Below are 21,951 nucleotides of genomic sequence, written 5' to 3' on the forward strand. Positions count from 1 at the left end.
AAGGTCACCTTCATCTCTCGAGCTCTGCTTCAGCTCTTTTCTCCTGTCCTTTCATAGGGATGCCAGCCTCCAGGTGGGACCTGGGGATCCCCCGGAATGACAGCTCATCTCCAGACTACAGAGATCAGCTCCACTGGCGCAAATAGAAACTTTGGGGGGTGGACACTGTACCCCACTGAGGTCCCTGTCCTCCCCGGGCTCCATCCCCAAATCTCCAGGAGTTTCCCAACCTGGATCTCACAACCCTATCGGTGGCCAGGGGGGACCTGGCAGTTTCCAGTCTGGTGAAGAGTCCTGGCGAAGCTTGCGCACGGTTTTGTGCCATTTCTGCCTGGTCTCTTCTTCCCAAAGGGTGTAGGTAAAGGTAAAGGTTCCCCTTGCTCGAAAGCCAGTCGAATCCGACTCTAGGGTGGCGGTGCTCATCTCCGTTTCCAAGCCGAAGAGCCAGCGCTGTCCGAAGACGTTTCCGTGGTCATGTGGCCGGCATGACTAAACACCAAGGCTGTTACCTTCACACCAAAGTGGTCCCTATTTATCTACTTGCAATTTCTTGCTTGCGAACTGCTAGGTTGGCAGGAGCTGGAACTAGAGACGGGAGCTCACTCCGTCATGCGGCACCCGGGTCTCGAACTGCTGGACTACGCGGCTCCTTCTCTCTTGAGGGCGGCTGGTTCCCCTCCCCTCTTTCTCTCTCTGCTCACCCCCAGTCCTTAAAGTTTCTTTCCCCCGTCCGAGAAGGCTCAGCCCAGGCTCCCCTCCGCAAGACTGAAGCCGAACGAGAAGCGGGCTTGCTCGGGCGAAGGCGGAGCTCGTTCAGCGGGGATCCCGCAGCCACTCCTCCTCCTCCTCCTCCTCCTCTTGGCGGCGCGTCGTCTTTCTGCTCATGCCTGTCAGAAGATGGCCGAAGCCGGCGAGGCCGTGGCCGGCCCGTCGCCGCCGCCACCGCCACCGTCGCTGCTCCTCAGCCGGGGCAGGGCCCTTGGCGAGCTGGGCGGCAGCACTCAGGGCGCGCAGCGGCTCCTGGCCTATAGCGACGCGCTGCTTTCCATCATCGCCACCGTCATGGTGAGTGGTGGTGGGCCGCCGGAGGGGCGGCACTCGGTCCCTACCGCAGCGGCAGAACAGGCAGGCATTCAACTGGTTTGTCAGCACTCCGAGCCCGGGTGGGGGGGGAGGGGAGCGTGACGTTTTGCGTGTAGCGAAGTTAGGGGGTCCCCGCCCCCCCCCCAGCGCAGGGGAATTAAAACTGCTGGGCTTTTTCCGTCACGCACCTGCCGGCCTTCTGCCCCCTTTCATAACCCTGCTTGCCAAGCAAGGGTTGACTAGAGCCCTTAAGAGAAAGGGCAGAAACGTATGCGGCAGCAAGAAAGCCTTTCTTAGGGTTGCCAGCTTCCAGGTGGGGGCTGGAGAGCTCTTGCTTTTACAAGTGATATCCAGATGACAGAAAGCAGTGACCCTGGAGAAAATGGCTGCTTTGTTTGAAGGGTGGACTGGACTCTAGGGCATTGCACCCTGCTGAGGTCTCTCTCCTCCCCGAGCCCCACCGTGCCTAGGCTCCACCACCAAATTCTCCAGGTATTTCCCAACTCAGAGCTGTTAACTCTATTTCTGATAGGGATGCCAGCCTCCAGGTGGGACCTGGGGATCCCCTGGAACTACAGCTGATCAGCAGACTACAGAGATTGGTTGCCCTGGAGAAAATGGATGCTTTGGAGGGTGGACTCAATCCCCAAATCTCCAGGAATTTCCCAACCTAGATCTGGCAACCCTACCCCCCATCCCCTACCAGGGGCTGGGGGGCAGACCTGGCAAGTGGCAACCCTAGTTTCTGGGCATGTACAGAGTGCCTTTTCTTTGCCGGTGAGTACCCATAGCTGCAGTAAAACAGGAGACCAGCAGTGCCTTAAAGGCGAGTCACATTTTATTCCACTTCAAGTTTAAATAAAGTGAAGTCCCTTTCTTCAGATTGCATTGAAATTTGCAGAACAGGAACAAACAGTAGTTTGGTGGCACTTTAGAGACTGGCAACCTTTTATTCCAGCAAAGCTTTCATGTGCTAGGATTTGCTTCTTCAGATGTAGGGCTCTGGACCCTGAAAGCATAAACTAGAATAAAATGTTGATCATCTTTTTAGGTGCTGTTGGGTTTCTGTTTATTTTTTAATGCAACAGACTACATCAGCAGTCTTATCCTAGCTGTGGTGCCGCCATTGAACTTGAAGGCTTTTAGGCTGGAAGATATGGCCCCAGACCCTCCCTTCTGGAGAAATTAAACATTATGTGGCAGGATAAGAACATTAAGTCAGCAGTTCCCCAGACTTGGTACCAGCCACAGCTTGTCGCTGCACATGATGGCATTGTTCTTTTCACCTCTATAGTCGCTAATCTTGGTGCTGCATTTACACTACCAAAAGCAAAGTAGGATTCCTGCTTCATCCATGAATGTAATTTCCTTTTACTCCTTTCAGTATTGCAGTATATGTAACCTTTGACAGAGCTTTGATTGTAACCTCTCCTTGGGTCATAGGTGTGGTGCTTTTCATTCCTTTATGTATCTTGTCTTTGCAGTGCGACATGCTTGGGGGTTATCAAATTGCATCTGTACAGCAGTCCTGTCAAGTAGATTAGGCTGCAAGAAAGATCATAACTGACCTAAGGTCGTCCAGTGAGCATTAAGGTGAATGGAATGGGTACTCGAACCTGAGGCCTTGTTGGTTCCAAGTCTAGCACTTCATTCACAAAATGGCATGCTGGTTCTATCCACAGGGCCGATTATTAATACTAAAGAAGGCACTGAAAGTTTTGAAAACAATTTGCTGCCACCCATCAGCTGGTTATAAGTTAGGGCAGGGTGGCTAAAGCATTTGTGTATGCCTCCTTAAAAACCTTTCCGATGTCTTTCACTTGCCTCAAAACCCTCTTTTTCTTCTCCCCACAGCTGTGGTTCATCTTCATTGTTTGTTTTAAGTTAATACACTTATAATTAACAGATGGATCAGAAGAATCCACTGTAACATAACTCTCCTATGCAAAAGAAACTGTGTGTATCATTTCAGTTGTATGACTCTTCTGTTGCAGATTTTGCCAGTGGCTCATACAAAAATACATCCTGATCAGGTATGTTGTTTTTCGTGTTGTTTATGTACTCAGTTTAATTACCTGCACTTTGAAACTGCAATATGTTCTTCCAGTACTTGGGGTGTGGGGCACATAGTAGCACTAACAGTGGCAAGTCCAGGTTTTTGCCATCAAGTTGCAACTGACTCATGATAGCCCTGGGACCATGGGTCTTGCAAGGTGAGAGATGAGCAGAGGTGGTTCGCCATTGCCTTCCTCTGCACAGCAACCCAGGTCTTCGTTTGTGGTCTCTTATCCAAGTGTTAACCATGGCCAACCCTTTCCCTATGAGGAAAGGTTAAAGTGCTTAGAGCTCTTTAACTTGGAGAAACGACGACTGAGGGGTGACATGATCGAGGTTTATAAGATTATGAATGGGAAAGAGCAGGTAGAGAAAGAGGTACTTTTCTCCCTTTCTCACAATACAAGAACTCGTGGGCACTTAATGAAATTGCTGAGCGGTCGGGTTAGAACGGATAAAAGGAAGTACTTCTTCACCCAAAGAGTGATTAACACATGGAATTCACTGCCACAGGAAGTGGTGGCGGCTACAAGCATGGACGGCTTCAAAAAGGAATTAGATAAGCATATGGAGAAGAGGTCCATCAGTGGCTATTAGCCGCAAGGTATAGATAGGGGCTCTGGGGCAAGTGATGCTCTGTCTTCTTGGTGCTTGGGGGGGTTAACAGTGGGAGGGCTTCTAATGTCCTGGCCCCACTGGTGGCCCTCCTGATGGCACTGGTATTTTTGGCCACTGTGTGACACAGAGTGTTAGACTGGATGGGCCTTTGGCCTGCTCCAACATTGGCGTCTCTTATGTTCTTAAGTAACCCTGCTTAGTTTCCAAGCTCTGATGAGATGAGACTAGGCTGAGCTATCAGGCTGCTTAGTTCAAGTTTAGGATCAGTTAGGATGACTAACTGACAATACACAAAACACATCAGTTCCCTGGCCTTATATTCCCCCCTTCTTCTACCCCTCTTCTTCTCTTGGGAAGTGGTCTCAGGACACACTTTCATCCTGTATTTGGGAGAGGAAGCCAGCAGGTTATATAGCCTGCTGACTGGCCCTCCTTGGTTAAGCTGTTTGGCATCACAGTGTATTCCCCCCTCTTCTGAAGCCACTGTTCATCACTGTTATGTTCAGTACAAAAGATCCAGCTGGAAATAACAGGTAGCATCATATGTTCACTGCCCCCACACACACTGCAGAATGAATTCCAGTCTGTTACATAAGGTCCCTGGAGCAATTTGTTAACAGAGAAAACTGGGCTTCATCAGATCTGTGGCTTCAAAGGCCTAAAGATGGCTTTTCATGTTCTGGAAATGGAATATATGTATATTGGAAAGTTCCCCAGAAGATGTTACAGTTTGTACATTCTGTGACGCACAGCAGAGAGGCGGGATTCAGCTAAGAATTAAACATTTTGCTGAGGTCGTTCCAGGGTTTTACCTACAGCCCTGAAGATGTGGTTCAAAAAGAAGGCTAAAACACAGAGGAGACCCATGGCGTTTTAAAGACTACCAGGTTTACTGTTGCATAGCTTTTGTGGACTAGCCTAGTTTATATGCTTGGAGGAAGCTGAGGGACAACTTTATTGATGGAGGATATATTTACAGTAAGGAAACTTTCCCATTTATGCAAGTGGTTTTGCAGCACATGTTTGCTTTGGGCTCAAAAGCAGTTGTACAATGTGATGTTTCAGTTGTGATAAATGATGTGCGTTTATTTGACAACTGCTGTTCTTCGTTTCAGGAACTCAATGAAAGTGTTCAGCAGCTGCTAGCCACCAAAATTGCTGTTTATCTGATGACATTTTTGATAGTAACAGTGGCTTGGGCAGCTCATGTCAGGTATGCAATTAGAAATGCACAAGCAAGGGACCCACAAGGACTTCCGGGGAACATTTCATTTCCTAGTAATACCCAAATTTTCACCTTCTCCTCCTTCCTTCTCTCTTTCCCACCCACCAGCTGACCTTCCTTTACCTGCCTGTTTTTTTTCAGTTTCCCCTCCTTCCCATCCCCTGGCAGCCTCTGCCTGGGAGAATTATGGTTCAGTTGCAGCTCATTTTTCACCGTACCCCCTTCCCCACACTTTCCACTTTCCCTCCTCCTAGCAGTTCCCATATCCTCACCTTTTCCGGCTTCCTTCCTTCCTGTCAACCAACCGACATTTTTTTCTACACCGCCCATTGTCTAAAATGGTTTCCAAGTCAAGTGCAAATGTTCATGAGAATTTAAGCTGGTTTGCAGGATTAGACCAAAGTGCCTTGTCGTTCAGGATTCTGTTTCCCACAAAAGCCAGCAAGATGTCGGGGTGGGGGGGCAGAGTCCGCAGGCAGTGCCTCAAAGCAGCATTATTGTTTATGACCAAAGAACACCTTCTTCGATGCTCTATTGCCTCTTGACCTGAAGGTACTATTTAGACATCCTAGCTAAAAGTAGTGGATAGACCTATCCTCTGTGTCTAATCTCCTTTTCAAAGCTCTCCGAGCCAGCAGCCGTAATGTCATTTTGTGGCAGTGAATTCCGCAAGATGATTACCACTGCGTGGAGAAGTACTTCCTTCTATTTGTCCTAAATCTATCCCTCTTGCACATTTTTCTCCTGCCTTCCCTCCAAGGAACTCGGGATAGCATACATGGCTCTCCATCCTCCTTTTTATCCTCCTACCAACCCTGTGAGGTACAGTAGGCTGAGAGAGAATGATTGGTTCACACACTGAGTTTCATGGCAGAGAAGGGATTTGAATCAGAGTCCCGTGCTCTCATCACCGCCCCGTCTGCTGCCAGTCTGTTTCCCCTTAATTAGTAACCTGTGAAGATTTTTTACCAGCTTACGGCCAAGCCTGAATGGAGTGTCAGTTGTCAAAAGCTGCAGCAGAGCTGCACTGTGGCTAGGCCAGCCTGTCTTGGCAGATGGACTGGGAAATTGTTCATTGAGCTGACACCGTAATGGGGAGTGCGTCGCCAGTCATTGCCACGGTTACAAAGCATGGCTAAAGTTCCCTGCAGCAGCACGCACAGCTGAACAGAGAAGCTGATTTTAAAGGGAACTGTGGCTTGCCTATTCAGCCATGGGAGTGGCTGAACTGGCATCTTCAAAGGCACCTCCAGCTGTGCGCGTGATTCTCTTGTTTCCCCCTTGCGTGCACAGAGCTTTGTAAGATTGCAGCGTCGCCTGGCATACGGAGTCCAGCCCTCGTATCATGCCCAGGGCCACAGCGCCTCTTGGTTCCCCTTCCTCTGTTTCCTCAGCCTCTCCCTCCCCACCAGCTTGCCATCCTCTCTCTCTCACCGTTCCTCCTTTGACGCCTTTCTTTAAATCCCCAGGCTCTAGCCACACTGTGCTCCAACCCTCTGTGCTTTAAGTACTGCTCCTTTCTGAACCCCTGCTTTGCCGAGTCCCTTTCTGCTAACCAGACCCTCAGGCTGGATAAATGTCTGCCCCTGCCAGTGTGCTCAGTGTCTGAGTTGCACGGGGTATGGTCTCCTAGAGGTGGTGTACCACCACTACTGCTGGTGCTGTCATACGGCCACTGCCACCCTGGGCAGTGCCCCAGGCTGTCTTGGAGCAGCTGCTGCCTTCAGCCAAGCAGGTCGGGCCACTTCTGGCCTTCACTGCCATCTCTTGGTCTTACCTCCTTTGTCCCAGCTGTGGGTCAAGTGACAACTTGCCAGAGGGGATATTTGCTGGGATCTTTGGAATGCCAGCAAGTGGATTTGTGGGCATGTGATGGGGACAGCAGCCCATGGCTCTCGGCAGTGGCATTTTGGAAAAGGGAGGTTCTGAATTTCAGTGGTCATTTGCTTATCCGTTGCACTCCTGTGGCACTGTGCAGAAAGACGAATGAACGTGTTGAGAGCAGGAGAATGTGTTGAGAGCAGAACTGGATTGAAACTGAGATTCTGTGTAGTCATTTGAATGTTATGGGTCTTAAAGCCTGCACTTTAGGAAGGTGTGTCTGTCAGTCAATGTTTCTGTGTTTCTCTCATCCCAGAGGATCATCAATGGCTTTCTCTTTTTCTCTCTGCAGACTTTTCCAAGTGATTGAACTCATTGACGATGTTCTTGCGCTTCTAAATTTGGTGAGTTTTAACACATGACAGTTGTTAAAATCAATTGTGGCCCTGGTCACATGGAGCATTAGCCACGCTAGAGAGACGGAAGATAGGCGGATTTTCCGGGCACGATCTCACCACCACATCTGGGAAGCGTAGAGCTCCCGTGGCTCAACCGAGGCTTCCCACGGAAGATGTGCGGCAAAAAACTAGTACCTCGGAGGTACTAGTTTCCGGAAACCATGGAGCAAGGGCAGGCGTCTGATCGCGTTTCCAGTGGCATCCGGCGCCCGCCCATGCCCCATTGCGAAAAGGGTTTTTTTCTTCAAGTTCTCCAGGGATGCGCACATGCACCCAACGGGGCATGCGCATACTTCAGGTAAAAAAAACCCAAAACACAACCCCGTTTGCCGCGCCGCACCGCTTCTTTGGCGCGGCGTGTGATCGGCACCTCCCCCCTAACCACAGGACCTTGCTGGAACCGCGAGGGGACGCCTGATCGCGCAGTCGCGCGTTATTTCGCTGCGGGGCAAACAGCCACGCCTCCCCCCCGCGATATCCGGCCCGTGTGACCGGGGCCTGTATTTATTTTTATAGGAGATTTCTGTGTCACAACTTCAGAGTCCACTTGAGGCAGCTTACAATCGAAAGAATAAAGTATCAGTAGAAAAACAGCACTAAAACAAGCCCAGGGACATAAACAGCATAAAACTATCCATAAAATGAGCCTCAGGCCAGAAGCGAACATTTAAAAAAAAACACCCTGGAAAGATAAAGCCCCTAATTAAAAGCCTGGGTAAAAAGAGAAGTTTTTGGCCTGGTGCCTAAAAGACAGTAAAGTAGGCAACAGGCAAGCCTCAAGGAAGAGTGTTCCAAAGGCAAGGTGCCACCACAGACGAAGTCCTGTCGCTAGTCAGTACCTGCCTTGCCTCTGAAGTCTTGGTAAGCAGATCTTAACTGGCACACTGGATAGTGTAAGAGGAGACGGTCCTTTAGGTATCCTGGACCCAAACCATTAAATAACATTAAACTAGTGGTTTAACTAAATATGATGAAAAGTTGCCAGGTTCAAATATTACAATGAATCCTATTGCTAAGATTAAATAACTTTGGATGCTCTGCCTGTGTTTTTCAACTATAATGCACAAAACATTGAAATGTAATTTTTAAACATGTAATTTTTTTTTTTTTAATCTTACTGTAGATAGATTTCTGTTGCGCTGCTGCTCTTCTGTTGTGGTCTCAGTCACCAAACTTTTGCAGTTGGGTGGGGAGCATGTTCAGGTTTTTTAAAAAAATCTATTTATTAATTTTCCATACACCTCAACAAACAGACAAACACACACAAATACATATATATAATTATACATAATTTGGGGGGGAGCATGTTCAGTTTTTGTCATTTATTCATCTTAAAATGCAAATGAAACGAATGAATACAAATTAAGAAACTGAAAACTGAAACTGATCCAGCACACAGCACACACCCAAACACAATCTCGCAGATAGTTCTCCTTTTCACCATAATGAAATGGAAAGGCATTGCACAAGAACACTACTCTTGCAAAACTGGCATTCATTTTAGTGAGGCTCGCATAAGCACGCTTTCCGCTGGATTATACTGCAGCTGTGGTGGTCTAATGCAAGTAATGGGAAAATGGTCTGAGGATGCAATCCTATGCATGAGTAACTGGAAGACCAGTTGACAGAAACAGCATTTAAGACTGAGTCCTCCTGCATAGGATTGTGAACGTCTGCGGTAGCTTTTCTTTGGACTGCCACTGTGATTCAGGACCGTTCTGCTTGAGTTTGGGAAGGGTCTGAGGCCAAGAGAGTCTTCATCATCTGCAACAGTATAGTTTCTTTGCGATTCCTTCTTACATTGCCACACAACGTGGGACCAGCTGTAGCACCACAAAGGCAAAGTTTGAAGGCCCAGAATACAATTGGGCATTTTCATATGCCAGTATCGTTTCTCCCCAAAATTGTAGCAATATTAATGTGGGGTAGGGATCCCAAGTCCCCATGGGGGGCGGGGAAACTCCCGCCCCAAAGGCCCGTTCCCCGGCGCCACCGAATTGGACCCCGGGGGAACTCCTCCCCGACGTGCGCGTCACCCGGAAGTGACCCGCGCACGCTGGGGCGGGGCCACGGCCATGCAAGGGAAAACTCTATGGTTTTCCCTTGTATGGTCATGGCCCCGCCCCCAGCGTGCCCGAGGTCATAACGTCACTTCCTGGTGATGTATGTGCGGCGCGCGCGCTCCGGGATCCACCCGGGAGTCCCCCGCCTCCAAGGTAAGTTTCACTTGGGAACCCTAATGTGGGGAGCAACAGCAGTTCAGGCTTCTTCAGCAAGTCCTGGCTCCTAGGGCTTCACAGAGACACTAACGTGAAGAAGTTCTTACCTGAGAGCCGGTGTGGTAGACTTGTTAGACTGTTGAGCTATGACAGGTTTCCCAATGTAGTGCCATGGGCCACATGGCGCCTGCCAGTACTTCCCTTGCCAGTCATAGTGCCAGTCAAGCTTTTCCGAAAGTGTTTGGTTTCTTGTAAAGCATGGCTGCCTGCCCCCATTAAAATGAAAGGGTTTTCCACAGCTGCAAAGCAAGGAGGGAGGTGTTGCATTTCACTTTCCCTCCTATGTCCGCTGTTTTGGAGTTGTGTTCAGCACCCCTTCTCAAAATTCCAAAGATGGCCACAGGCTCAGAGAGTTTGGTCAACCTGTGGTCTCGCCAGGTCTGAATCCCAGTTCTACCACGGAACCTTGCTGGGGTGACTGTGGGCCTACCTCACAGGGTTTCTATGAGTATGAAACGGAGGAGTGGAGAGTAATGTATGCCACTGGGGAGAAAAGTAAGGTATAAATGAAGTACATAGATCAGTGATGGCAAACCTTTTAGAGACTCAGTGCCCAAACTGCGACCCAAAACCCAGCAAAGTACCAACATGGCAATTTAACCTGAATACTGAGGTTTTTTACTTTAGAAAAAACAACTCATACATTAACTTAAGATGATCCAAACAAAGTAAGGAAAGCAATCCCAAATGCTTTCATTTACTTAAAATTATTTGGCAGAGAATTTGACACTTTAATGATGGTCTGGGCCTGCCTGGGGCAATGGCACACGTGCCCACAGAGAGGGCTCTGAGTGCCACCTCTGGCACCCGTGCCACAGGTTCACCACCACTGACATAGTTTATAGTAATATGCCTGCAGAGTGACCTCTTCCATACACTGAATCCCTTTTTCCTTCTCCTAGGCCTGCATGATGCTGATTACTTTTTTGCCGTACACGGTAAGCAAGGATCCTGCTTTTTTTATCTTTGGTGTTACTTCTTGGTTTCATTATTTGTACCTAGTGGGGAAGGGATACTGCAGAACATTGTAAAGACAGAATTATGAAAAGGGTAGAAGGAAAAGTCGTGATGGATCATAATACAAACAGGTTATAAGGGCAGAAACAGCCAACTGGTTTGAAACAAGTACAGACATAAAGGATATAAACCCAGATGAACATGCATACAATGATCTAACTGTAATTGCCCCCCCAAAATTCATGACATATCTATATCAGCAGCTAACACTGCCCCATATCTCTCCGACTTCACAAACTGAATACGATCCATGTAAAGGCTACAGTTGCTAGGATGAAGTTATTGTCTCCTTGAAATGTTCATGATTTCTTTGTTCTGTAACGCTAAACTTACTCTAATACATAGTGATGTTTTCACTTTTATGCTTTGCATGGAAAAAATTATGCCACAGAGACTTGGCTCATGATTTCTAATTAATTGTCCCATCCCACGCCAATATGCTGTGCTAGTGCACCTCTCCTGGTGCAGGCAGTCGCGCTTCGGTGTAGCATACGTGGGAGCTAGAAAACGTGGAGAGCGTTAGAGCAACCTCCAAAGCTTTTACTGTTCCAAGCCAGAATGGTCTGCAGTCAGTCAGACCAGTCCCAGGAACCCGAGGGAGCATCCAGGATTCTGTTGGCTTCTGTGTTCTAGCCGGGGTCTGTTGAAACTGTTCCTCTCAGTCAAATATTGCCAAGAGGAGTGGGCCACTAAAGACTGTCTGATTACAGCAAAGCCTGCTGGCTGCCGTGCGGGTAGGAATGCACAATTTCTCCCAGTTCTGCCCACATGGCAGGCATTTTTCTACAGTTGCCATCCCCCCTGCTTCCGCTATTGGGAGATCGTTGGGCTTGTTTAAAATTGATAACTGAATAGCACTGTATTGATACAGTGTTATAACAATATATATAACAGGTCCTTTGAATCCCCAGCTTTCATTAAAAAAATTCTCTAGCCCATTTTGTTGTGGAGATATAAGGGGAAAGACATATATCCCCAACAAAAGGAGCTTTTGAAAAATGAAAGCTGGGAATTCAGACAGCATGTTACACATATTGTTAGAATGTTTTCTTTCAGTATAATGATATTTACTTCCTGTGTTGTTGTTGGGGGTCTTTTTCTGTAAAAGTGCTGCTGGTGTGGGGAGGGGAAATTGAGGCAGGGAAACTGTGGGGAGCCCTGATATGCGGAAGCCCCACTGCCACTGTACTTTATTAGCAGTTGCAGCAGCAATAGGGAAACCTCACATTCCTGTCTTTGTATGGGAAAAACCAAAGGTTCAGCATGGCAGCATAATTCAAAGCGGTTGTGGATTGGGTCCTAAGTCAGGGACTGTCATTATATCTTTTTTGTATTTGTGTGTGTGTGTGTGTGTGCGCGTGTGCACGCGCGCGCACGCATACATGTGTTAGGGTTGCCAGTCCCCAGGTGGGAGCAGGAGATCCCCCTGGCTGGCAGGGGAAGCCCTACCCCCAACAGCTACGACCCTGCGCAACACCCCTGACTCTATGGTTTGAGTCCAGTTTTACCATAGAGGTTGCGAAAAAACCAGAGTGTCGTTGTGCAATGTCCCCAGGGTGATGACATACTTTCCATGTGACGTAATCACATTGGGGATGTCGTGCATGACGACATCACCCTGCCCCTCTCTCCTGGAAAGCTGCCTCCCACCCCCTGCTGGCACAAGGGAAGGACCTGGCAACCCGTGTGTGTGTGTGAGTGTGTGTGTGTGTGTGTGTGTGTGTGTGTACGTGCGTGCGAGCGAGCTTGCAAGCCTGGAAGTCATGATGACTTCTGGCAAACCCTAGTGGGGCTAGGACATTTTCAGAGAGGTGTTTGATTGCCTACCTCTGTGTCCTGGCCCTGGTATTCCTTCCAAGTACTTGTCAGGGTCAGCCCTGCTTAGCTTCCAAGATCTGACAAGATTGGACTTGCCTGGGCTATCCAAGTCAGGGCTGGGACTGTCATTATCAAAATCCTTTTATAGGGGGGGGCAGGTGAAGGATTGTAGCTGTTGCAACCTGATTAAAACTTTTAACTTTAATTAAATATTTATTTTTAGCAGCTTGTGTTTGATTTACAGAGACAGCCGCCCCTTCTTGTTCAGGCTTGAAATTGTGCTCATATATTGTTACATACTATTGGCTCATTACATACAATTGGCTCCAGACTGCATCTAAAAAAATTTTGGGGACCATAAGGTACAGAACTGAATTACCATTCAAGACATGTGTACCTGACCAGGGCAGCGGGTTATTTAAAATGAAGCCTTTAAATTATATCTCTCACAGATATTGATTATAAAACAATTTCAACTTGGTCCAATTTTAAGAAATAACTGTATTATTATTGTAATGTCTAGAGCCATTGTGTAACGACATTGTTTGGCCACTGAAGAAGGCCAATTGGGCAAAATGTGTTTGTTCAGGGTCACAAATGGTCTGTGTTTGAGATAATTGTATGATTTTATTCTAATTAGAGGCTACTATTTGGGCCTGCATCTGTTTTAATCTAATTTGTAATAAATACATGTATATTTGGTAATATTTATGTTTTTATATATAGAACTATTGGACCCTCACATTCTGACTTTTTAAAACTTTTTGGTTAATTGAAATTCCGCTCTGCCAAACAATATAAGAATATTTCTGTAAATTTTCAAATGGTGTTGTACTAATGACTTGTAATAGCTTTTCAGCATAAAAGGCTGTTTCATAAATCAGACTACTAATCCCTTTGGTCTCTTGCAGAATGCTGTACACAGGCATTTGCTTTGCTTATTAAAGGATCATAGGAAATTCAGCATTTTTTTAAAAAAAATCCTTTTCTCTTCAAGTTAATATAATATACTTCAGTTTTCAGAGCATTCCATGGTCTGTTTCAGACTTTACTGGCAAAGTTTAGAAGATTATTTCTTGGTACAGCTGAAAACAAAGGGGTGGGTGAAGTACGAAGTATAACTTTTGTTTAAAAAAGCGGAGTGCAAATTAATGGCTTCTGAAGAATGTAACTGGTCTCATCTTTTCCCTTGCAGTTCTCCTTAATGGCCTCCTTTCCAGATGTTCCGTTTGGCATTTTCATGTTTAGTAGCTGTGCTGTTATAATCGGCTTTGTCCAGGTAGAGTTGCCTTTCACTTTAGAATGTATTTACTCCATTTACACACCACCATTCTTCCCTGTGGGGGAAACCAAAATGCCACGCATCATTCTCCTTTCCTTCATTTTATCCTCACAGCAACCCTGTGAGGTAGGTTAGACTGAGATTGTGTGACTCGCTCAAAGCTCCCCAGAGAGCTTGACATGGCAGTGTGGGGATTCGAACCTGGGTCCCGTTTCTCTCGTTGGTGAGAAAAGTGGGGTATAAATGAAGTTTGTTTATGCATGTATAGCTTGTAGTCTGTTAGGCTTCATAACGTGCTGTTGTTCAATACATACCAGTTACATTTTGGAATCTGTTTCTGCCAGCTGGCACACAGCCATTACCTTCTGGGGTGATACGTGGTGGAAAATTTTTGTAGTTAGATATTCAGAGTTTGCAATGGATCTCTGTTCACTGGAGAGGAGGCATTTTCTTTCTATGTAAAAATCTTTATTTCTAAAGGGAAGGGTACACGGGAAATCTACAAAACAACAATCACTTAAGACTACATGCTTACTGTTACAAGTACAACAACAGACAGAGCTGACCACACAGTTGGTAATGGAGATTCTTCTTTCTTCTTGACCCCTAGAAGGAAATCACCTGAATACATTAACCAATGATTGTTAGTAAATAGACTCCAGTTTCCTGGGCTTTCTTTCCATCCGTTTTCCGCCAGGTTCCCTTCCAGGTCAGTTGAAACAATAGCACACAAGGTAAAACATTAAGGACCCTAAAGTGATAGATTACCCCCGCCCCAGTTGGCGGATCTAATTAACCACTGTACCTGCAGTTCTATTACAACTAGGGGGGGAGGGAATACACAGTCCTGATCTTTTAGTCACGTCTGAGAGTCTCATATCTGATATCTCTTCGTAATGTCTGAGAGTTTCAAATCTGATATCTCTTACTCGTGTCTGAGAGTCTCAAATCTGCTGTCTGGACAGACGCAGATGCAGCTTATTGATCCCTGCACTCACATGGAAAAATTGTAGTGGAAATTGTTGAGTGTTGGCACATATAGTTCAGTGCTTCACAGGTCTGTTTCTCCATGGCTGATGCAGTGGGCTCCAGCTTATCTACATTTTATAATTGCCTCCTGGATGGTGCAGGGGGTTTGTACCGTTTCATCGGGATAACCTGTAATGTATTGTACTGATACAATGTTGTTTTCGCTCTGCAGGCAGTCATTGTCATGTATGGGTTCCAGCACCCATATCTACTTAATCACCAAATCCAGGTGTCTGAAAACCAAGCATTTTATAAGTATCATATCTTGAAGATTATAGTACGAGGACCAACACTTAGCTTTGTCGCTGCCATCTTTTCATTCTTCTTCATCCCAATGGTAAGTTAAATTTGGATTCCAAAACTGTGTGCAACTAAAGGGTGCACACTAATACAGCTGACACTCCGTGGGGTGGATCCCATCAAAAAGATCCACATGTGTTCTGAAATGTCCATTCCTTCGTACCTCTCATTTCCATGGTTAGTTTATCTATTTCCGCCGCTTCTAAAAGTTTATTAATATATTCCTGTTTAGAGACTATATGATTGGTATAATGTGAATGGAGTTAAAGATTAAGCTGATATGGCAGATTTGAGGATGTAGTAATATATAATAATGGCGTTAGAGAATACTAACAAATATTAGAGAATAATGAAGCGATGGATTAGGTGTAGTAACAAACCGTAATAAGTCTCTTGGTTTATATGTTGTTTGTTGTAGTTGTTTATGTCTGTGTTTAGAAATATAAGAAAACAATAAAAGTGTACCTTCGGGTACTTAAAAAAAAAGAGAAAAAGATACACATGTGCAAGGGAAGGGACAGTTCCTCCTTCCTGCAGCAGACTTCCAGCTTCCCCCTTACGTTCCTCTTGGGAGCCATGTTGCTTCTGGGGAGCATGCCACAGGAACAGCACTCCAGGGACAACCAACTGGAAACTTTCATCACTGGAACACGGTCCTTCCTCTGACAGCCACTTTTGTTGTGCCCAGTTTGCTGACTTTGTTTTCATGCTACCCAGGGAATATCATTAATAGGACAAAATATTAATCCTGTTACATACTCTGAGCAGAATTTCACAAAACTCTTAAAAGATTAGCTGTTGTAGGTTTTCCGGGTTGTCTGGCTGTGGTCTTGGCATCGTAGGACCTGATGTTTTGCCAGTAGCTGTGACCGGCATCACCAGGGGTATAACACAGAAAGGCGGAGTACTCTCTGTGTCAAGGTGAGAGGAAAAATGGTAGACAGGTAATTTATATCTACTCAGGAAGGTGGGGTAGGGCTGAGTCATTATCATGTAGGAGTTCCCCAGTCTGTGAAACAAGCTAATGGAGGAACTTTCCTGAGGAGGTTCTTTTGTGTATGGATTGGCTGTTTCCTGAGGAGGTTCTTTTGCGTATTGATTGTTTCCTGAGGAGGTTCTTTTGCATGTGGATTGGCTGTTGAAATTCTAATCTTATCTGTAGTGCTGTTGTCAGATGTAGAGCCTTTTGTGTTTTTCAGGACAGGAAACCATGCCCTATTTATTTTTAAACTCTCTTCTTTCCTGTTGAAATTGTGTTTATGAATTTCAATGGCTTCCCTGTGTAATCTGACATGGTAACTGGATGTGTTGTCCAGCCTTTCAGTGTCTTGGAAGATTACTGTGCATTGATGTGCTTATATTTCCTTGCAGTCTTACGTGTTCCTGGGGCTCATTATATTCTTCCCGCATATCCGGCACCTAACCAAATGGTTTACAAGCAAGACCACTGGTGAGTATGAGGACGATATGCAGGAGATGTACATCTTCCAACAGTTTTTGTACCAAAGTAACCAGCAGTACTTCAAAGATTGAAAGGGAATGAAAATTCAGAGTAAATGAATGGTCCTTCTCCATCCTTAGTGCTGAGCTAAGGGCCCTAACTTAAGTGCGTCAGAAGAATTGTCTCCTGAAAATAAGATAGGCAGCTGTCCACTCAGCATTCAAACGCTGACAGGCATCAGGCACGATCTGTATCTCCTCTTGTAGTATGACACCCCCATAAACCATTTTACTGACATGAGCGGTGTCGAGGGTTCTGGGGTTTGAACCAGGAATCTCAGGACCTGAGGCTGGGATCTACGCTTTGTGCTCGGGCCCCTGAGCCCACTTCAGACATAGAAGGGAGTATGTGCATGTGCAAAGTGCTGTCAAGCCTTAGTTGACTCATGTCGACCTTACAGTGTTTTCGAGGCAAGAGACAAACAGAGGTGGTAGCCTGAAATCCTGTTCGAGTTCCCTCACTCCTGGGAACAGGATTTCAGGGAACCCTTTAGGCTGCCATGGGAGTGGGGAGGCAGGAAAATCGCACTCCATGGAGGGAAGTTCTTGTACTTGTGGAAATTTTAGTCTGGATCAAACCCACAGGGTGTTAACCTTGCTCAAGGCAACTTGTGACATCTGTGCATTCACAGATGTCTCCCCAGAAAAGATTATGCAAAAAACCAGGGAGGTATGGATAAGCCAGGCAAGGGGAAGAAAGAGTGTGGCAGAAGGGAAGGGGGGGGTATGGAAGAGCTCAGCACCAGGGCGGGCAGAGCCAGGTGGGACAAAGAGGGTGCCAGTGAGGAGAATGGGGCTTGCCCTTACCTGCAAGTCTTCGAGGGTCCCCTACGTCTGTCAGTTAATAGTGAAGTATTTTTAAAGTATTAACTTTACTTAGAACACCAAAATGATACTTTAACCATCAACAAGTCTGATACATATGCTAATTACAGAAATAAAGGACTTAAAGGTTATTGTGGGGGAGAAATGACATTTTTAATGAATTGTTTTAGCCCTTAACAATGTTAGGTAAGGTTTCTGTGACTATGAACGACTCGTTGAAGAGTTCTTCTCAATGGGTTTTATCCTGGAGTGCAGTCTGATATGAAAAAATATATATACAGATGTGTGCTAAATGCCCATAGACCAATACAATAATCAAAGAGACTAGCTTAAAGCCATAATATCATTTAGTGTCAGGTAATATAAAGAGCAACCAGTTATTCCTTCACAGAAAAAATACAAAGGCCAATAACATTTCACATAGCAGTCTGCTCCAGACTCTCAAAGTCTATATATAGACTCTCAAAGTCTATATATAAAGTCTATATATAGACTCTCAAAGTCTATATATAAGGGATATAGATTTTGAGACTCTGGAGCAGACCGCTATGTGAAATGTTATTGGCCTTTGTATTTTTTCTGTGAAGGAATAACTGGTTGCTCTTTATATTAAAGTAAAGGTAAAGGTTCCCTGGCTCGAAAGCCATTCGAGTCCGACTCTAGGGTTGCAGTGCTCATCTCCGTTTCCAAGCCGAAGAGCCACCGCTGTCCGAAGACATTTCCGTGGTCATGTGGCCGTCATGACTAAACACCAAGGTGCACAGAATGCTGTTACCTTCCCACCGAAGTGGTACCTATTTATCTACTTGCAATGTCTTGCTTTCGAACTGCTAGGTTGGCAGGAGCTGGAACTAGAGATGGGAGCTCACTCTGTCATGCGGCAACTCGGGTCTCGAACTGCTGAACTACTGACCTTCCACAGCCTGCAGTTCAGCGTCTTAACCACTTGAGCCACCACAGCTCCTGACTCTAAATGATAGTATGGCTTTAAGCTAGTCGCTTTGATTATTGTATCGGTCTATGGGCATTTAGCAAATATCTCTCTCTCTATATATATATATTTCATATCAGACTGTTTTGGGATTGTGTGTTATTTTTGTGGATTGTTTTTATCCTGGAGTGCCTGGATCTGCCTGTAGTTTCATACTTTAAAAAAATAATCAAAACAGAAATAAAGTAGAGTGCAGCAGCTGTTAAAATAACAACATTCTGTTTGGAGAGGCTTCTAGGAGTAGCAGGAGGACCACAGGAAAAGTTTTGTAATGCTACTATGGCCCTTGCTACTGTTGTTTTACAGTATGCACCAAACAGAGTTGCTTCGAAGGGCATTTCTGCAGAGGACAACAGGAAACGTTTTGTAATGCTACTATGGCCCTGGCTACTGCAGACCTGCAGGAAAACAGCCCCCATTCTTGTCCTTGCTAACATCAGAATGACTAAAAGGGAAAACACACACATTAAGCCTAATAGAGGTTACCTCCTGAGCGGAACCATTACATCACAGCTCTGCTACCTCTGCAGAAATGCCCTTCGAAGCAACTCTGTTTGGTGCATACTGTAAAACAACAGAAGTGGGGTGGCCTTCGTAATAATCTCAGGCAGACGGTTCCATAATGCAGAAGCCCCCACAGAGAATGCACTTGCACAGACAGTTGCCGATTTTAACCCATTTGCAGGGTAGGACCTTCAGAAGGCTTTGCTCCGGTGAGCGAAGCCATCACAGCGGAGATCCAGAGTATACAATCCAAAATAACTGTACATAGGCTAAAATGGTGTTTTCCTCCTTTTAAACTTCTGGAGCAGTATTATTGCCTGTGCGTACTTGTTAAGCTTGCAGCATACTTAAGCATACTTGTTGTGGCTTGCAGGTCGGGAAGAGGAGTTGCCTTTAGAGTCGTTTACTTTTTATCTCAATGAACCTCTGAGCAAGGAAAGAGTAGAAGCCTTCACTGATGGGGTCTATGCCATTGTAGCAACCCTGTTAATTCTGGATATATGGTAAGTCTTCAGCAGTCTCATGAAACTTACATCCACTGTTGCTCTTAACTATTCCTTTGCACGTGTGTTTCAGTATCTTGAAGTCAGTTTCTCCTCTCTCAAGCTTGGATGAGAATTGTACTAGCCTATCCCTGTGGGAAATCTTTCTGCCTAATGCACTCAAAAGTAATTTCCGCCCGCCCTAACCTGGATAGCCCAGGCAAGTCCGATCTTGGAAGCTAAGCAGTGTGGACCATGGCAAGTCCTTGGATGGGAGACCTCCTTGGAATATCAGCAGTCGGGAGGACAAGGGCAGGCTTTATTCAGCTACCTCTCTGAATATCCTCCAGGCCCCCAGTAGGGGTCAGTCACCACACTCACCAGAGGTCACCATGGCTTCCAGGTGTGTGCGCGCACACATACACATATAAAAAAATACAGATCAAGTAATTTCCACCTTTGCTTCATGTTTGTCGTTCATAGTTAGGGCCATGTATAGTGCCTGCTTAGCACTTTAACATTCTACGTCCAGCACAATCTAATATACATCTAAGCCTTTTGACTTAAGTGGCCTTAGAAGGGTGTCACTTTGCTTAGGATTGCACTTCAACACATTGTGCGCAAGAGGAAGACCAGAAGCCATAATGTTATGGCATGAAGTGTCATTTTCCCCTACTTCCACTTTTTAAAAAAGCATCCAATCTGATGAAGAGTTTTGCAGAACACACTGTGTTCTGATAGTTTGGTTAGTCATGAAAGAATGATATTACCTGGCTTTTGGTTTTAGGGATTTTTTTTTGCTGGGGGGGGGGTTCCCCATAAATATAAAGAATGATATTACCTGGCTTTTGGTTTTAGGGATTTTTTTTTTGGGGGGGAGGGGTTTCCCCATAAATATAATTTGCCAGAGTTACACCCTTCTGGGTCCACTGACATCAAAAGGCTTAGATGGGTATGACTGTTCAGAATGCCACTGCATATTAGATTGTGCTGGAGGCAGAATGTAAAATGGCTTAGCATATATTTATAAAAAATTAAAATGTAACCAAAGTGTCCTTATAAAATTTAGCTCGATGCCTGTCTACCCAGTGTAATGATATTCTCATCCCCAACAGCGAAGATAACGTTCCTGATGCTAAAGTAGTTCGAGAGAAATACCACGGACACCTCATCAGTGCTTTGGGCGAATACGGTCCGAATTTCCTTGCCTACTTTGGCTCGTTCGTCACTGTCGGCCTTCTCTGGTTTGTCCACCACTCGCTATTCCTCCATGTGACGAAAACCACTCAACTGATGGGCCTCCTCAATAACCTTTCCCTGGCTTTCATCGGAGGGCTCCCTCTCGCTTACCAGCTGACCAGCAAGTTCGCCAAGAAGTCCCACAATGAAATTGAAGCCATCCAGGTCAGCTGCGTTACCATTTTTTTCGGCAGCATCTTCCAGTTCGGCATATGGACGGCCGCTCTGTTCTACGAAAGAGAGACGTTGCATCCTTACGCCAGGTATGGCGGGAAAGAACACGCCTTTATGTTTGCAAAGCTCGCGCTCTATCCTTGCGTCAGCCTGCTTGCCTTCTTCCTGACTTGCGTCCTCAGTGAACTGAGTGCCACCATCTTTCACCTCATGCAGATAATCATCCCGTTTGCCTTCCTTGTGTTGCGTATCCTCGTCCGAGTAGCACTGGTGACAATCAAGCACATCATGTCGCTGTCCAGGCCACGGGAGGATGTATTAGAAGAAGAGGAAGCATGTCTGTCTCCTCCTGAAACGTTGTCCTAGGGCCTTTGCTGTGCTTTTACTGGGATAGCTATGTGGAATTGATATGCCTTGAGCACGTCTGACTTTGTGGGTCCAAGCCGCAACTGGGTGTATTCAGCTTATAACTTAGGTCCCTTGGTTCAAGCAACAAAAATGCTTCCGGTGTGACGACGGCCAATGCAAATTCCCAGGCACTGAAAGGCATCTCATTGTTGGTTTCTCTCTGTCTCCTCTTATAGCTGGGCACGATCGGCTGCAGCTCAGTGGCGAGCATCTTCAGTCGCCTCCATTTTTTGGAGCACCGGTCCCGAACTCGTCAGGAAGGCCTTCATGTCGATGGCTTTCGGAAGAGGCTGAGCTTTTTAGAAGGGCGCTGAAGGCCTCACAGTGAGGCAGCAGCGTGGCAAAGCTTAGGTGGCAAAGTGCGTTAGGAATTCTGTGCCTGACATCTGCTGCAAGTTCTGGTTTTTAATTCAGTGGTTTCTACCCACCTTGGGTCCCAGATTTCTGGGAGGAAGGTAGGCTTATAGCATTTTAAATGTATACCTGAGCCCCTCTGCCTTTGCTTTGCGTACAGAATAGCGTGCGGGTTGGTGGATGTGTTTAACAGGACCTTATCAATTTGATGGTCTAAGTCTTCTTGCTGGGAATGGTTATGGAGGAAGAGCAGGAAGTCTGAGACTGTGGCTTTACCTCTCTGTGAGGGGATTCAATAATGTCAAGGAGTAGTAAAAGCAGTGAACTGATATGCATAAACCCATTGGCTCCGTATGACCAGGAAGACATGTATCAGGCCGTAAAATGGGCATGTATGATAGGATGCATTAATATCAACAGATGTACCCCGGTTAGACAGTGTCATCGATGCAACGAACATGAAATTGAGCCAACGTCAGAGGATGGCAG

At 46.1% G+C, this 21,951-nt stretch overlaps 1 protein-coding gene across 2 annotated transcripts; it reads left to right on the forward strand.

Annotated features, from left to right (window-relative positions):
- The first annotated feature begins 871 nt into the window (after positions 1 to 871).
- TMEM175 (transmembrane protein 175) lies at positions 872 to 21,951 on the forward strand. Of its 2 annotated transcripts, XM_015419329.1 has the most exons (11): positions 872 to 1,065; positions 3,078 to 3,116; positions 4,872 to 4,969; positions 7,155 to 7,206; positions 10,442 to 10,477; positions 13,570 to 13,653; positions 14,858 to 15,022; positions 16,357 to 16,435; positions 19,179 to 19,308; positions 20,403 to 20,789; positions 21,285 to 21,951. In XM_015419329.1, the coding sequence occupies exons 1-11, from the start codon at positions 898 to 900 to the stop codon at positions 21,400 to 21,402; spliced, it is 1,356 nt and encodes a 451-aa protein (XP_015274815.1). In that variant the 5' UTR covers positions 872 to 897; the 3' UTR covers positions 21,403 to 21,951. The 2 variants fall into 2 exon arrangements, with proteins under 2 accessions (XP_015274815.1, XP_015274814.1); XM_015419328.1 differs by having other exon boundaries at positions 20,403 to 21,350.

This window comes from Gekko japonicus, unplaced genomic scaffold (assembly GCF_001447785.1).
Source record: "Gekko japonicus isolate JY-2015 unplaced genomic scaffold, Gekko_japonicus_V1.1 scaffold257, whole genome shotgun sequence".
NCBI classification, from domain to species: Eukaryota; Metazoa; Chordata; class Lepidosauria; order Squamata; family Gekkonidae; genus Gekko; species Gekko japonicus.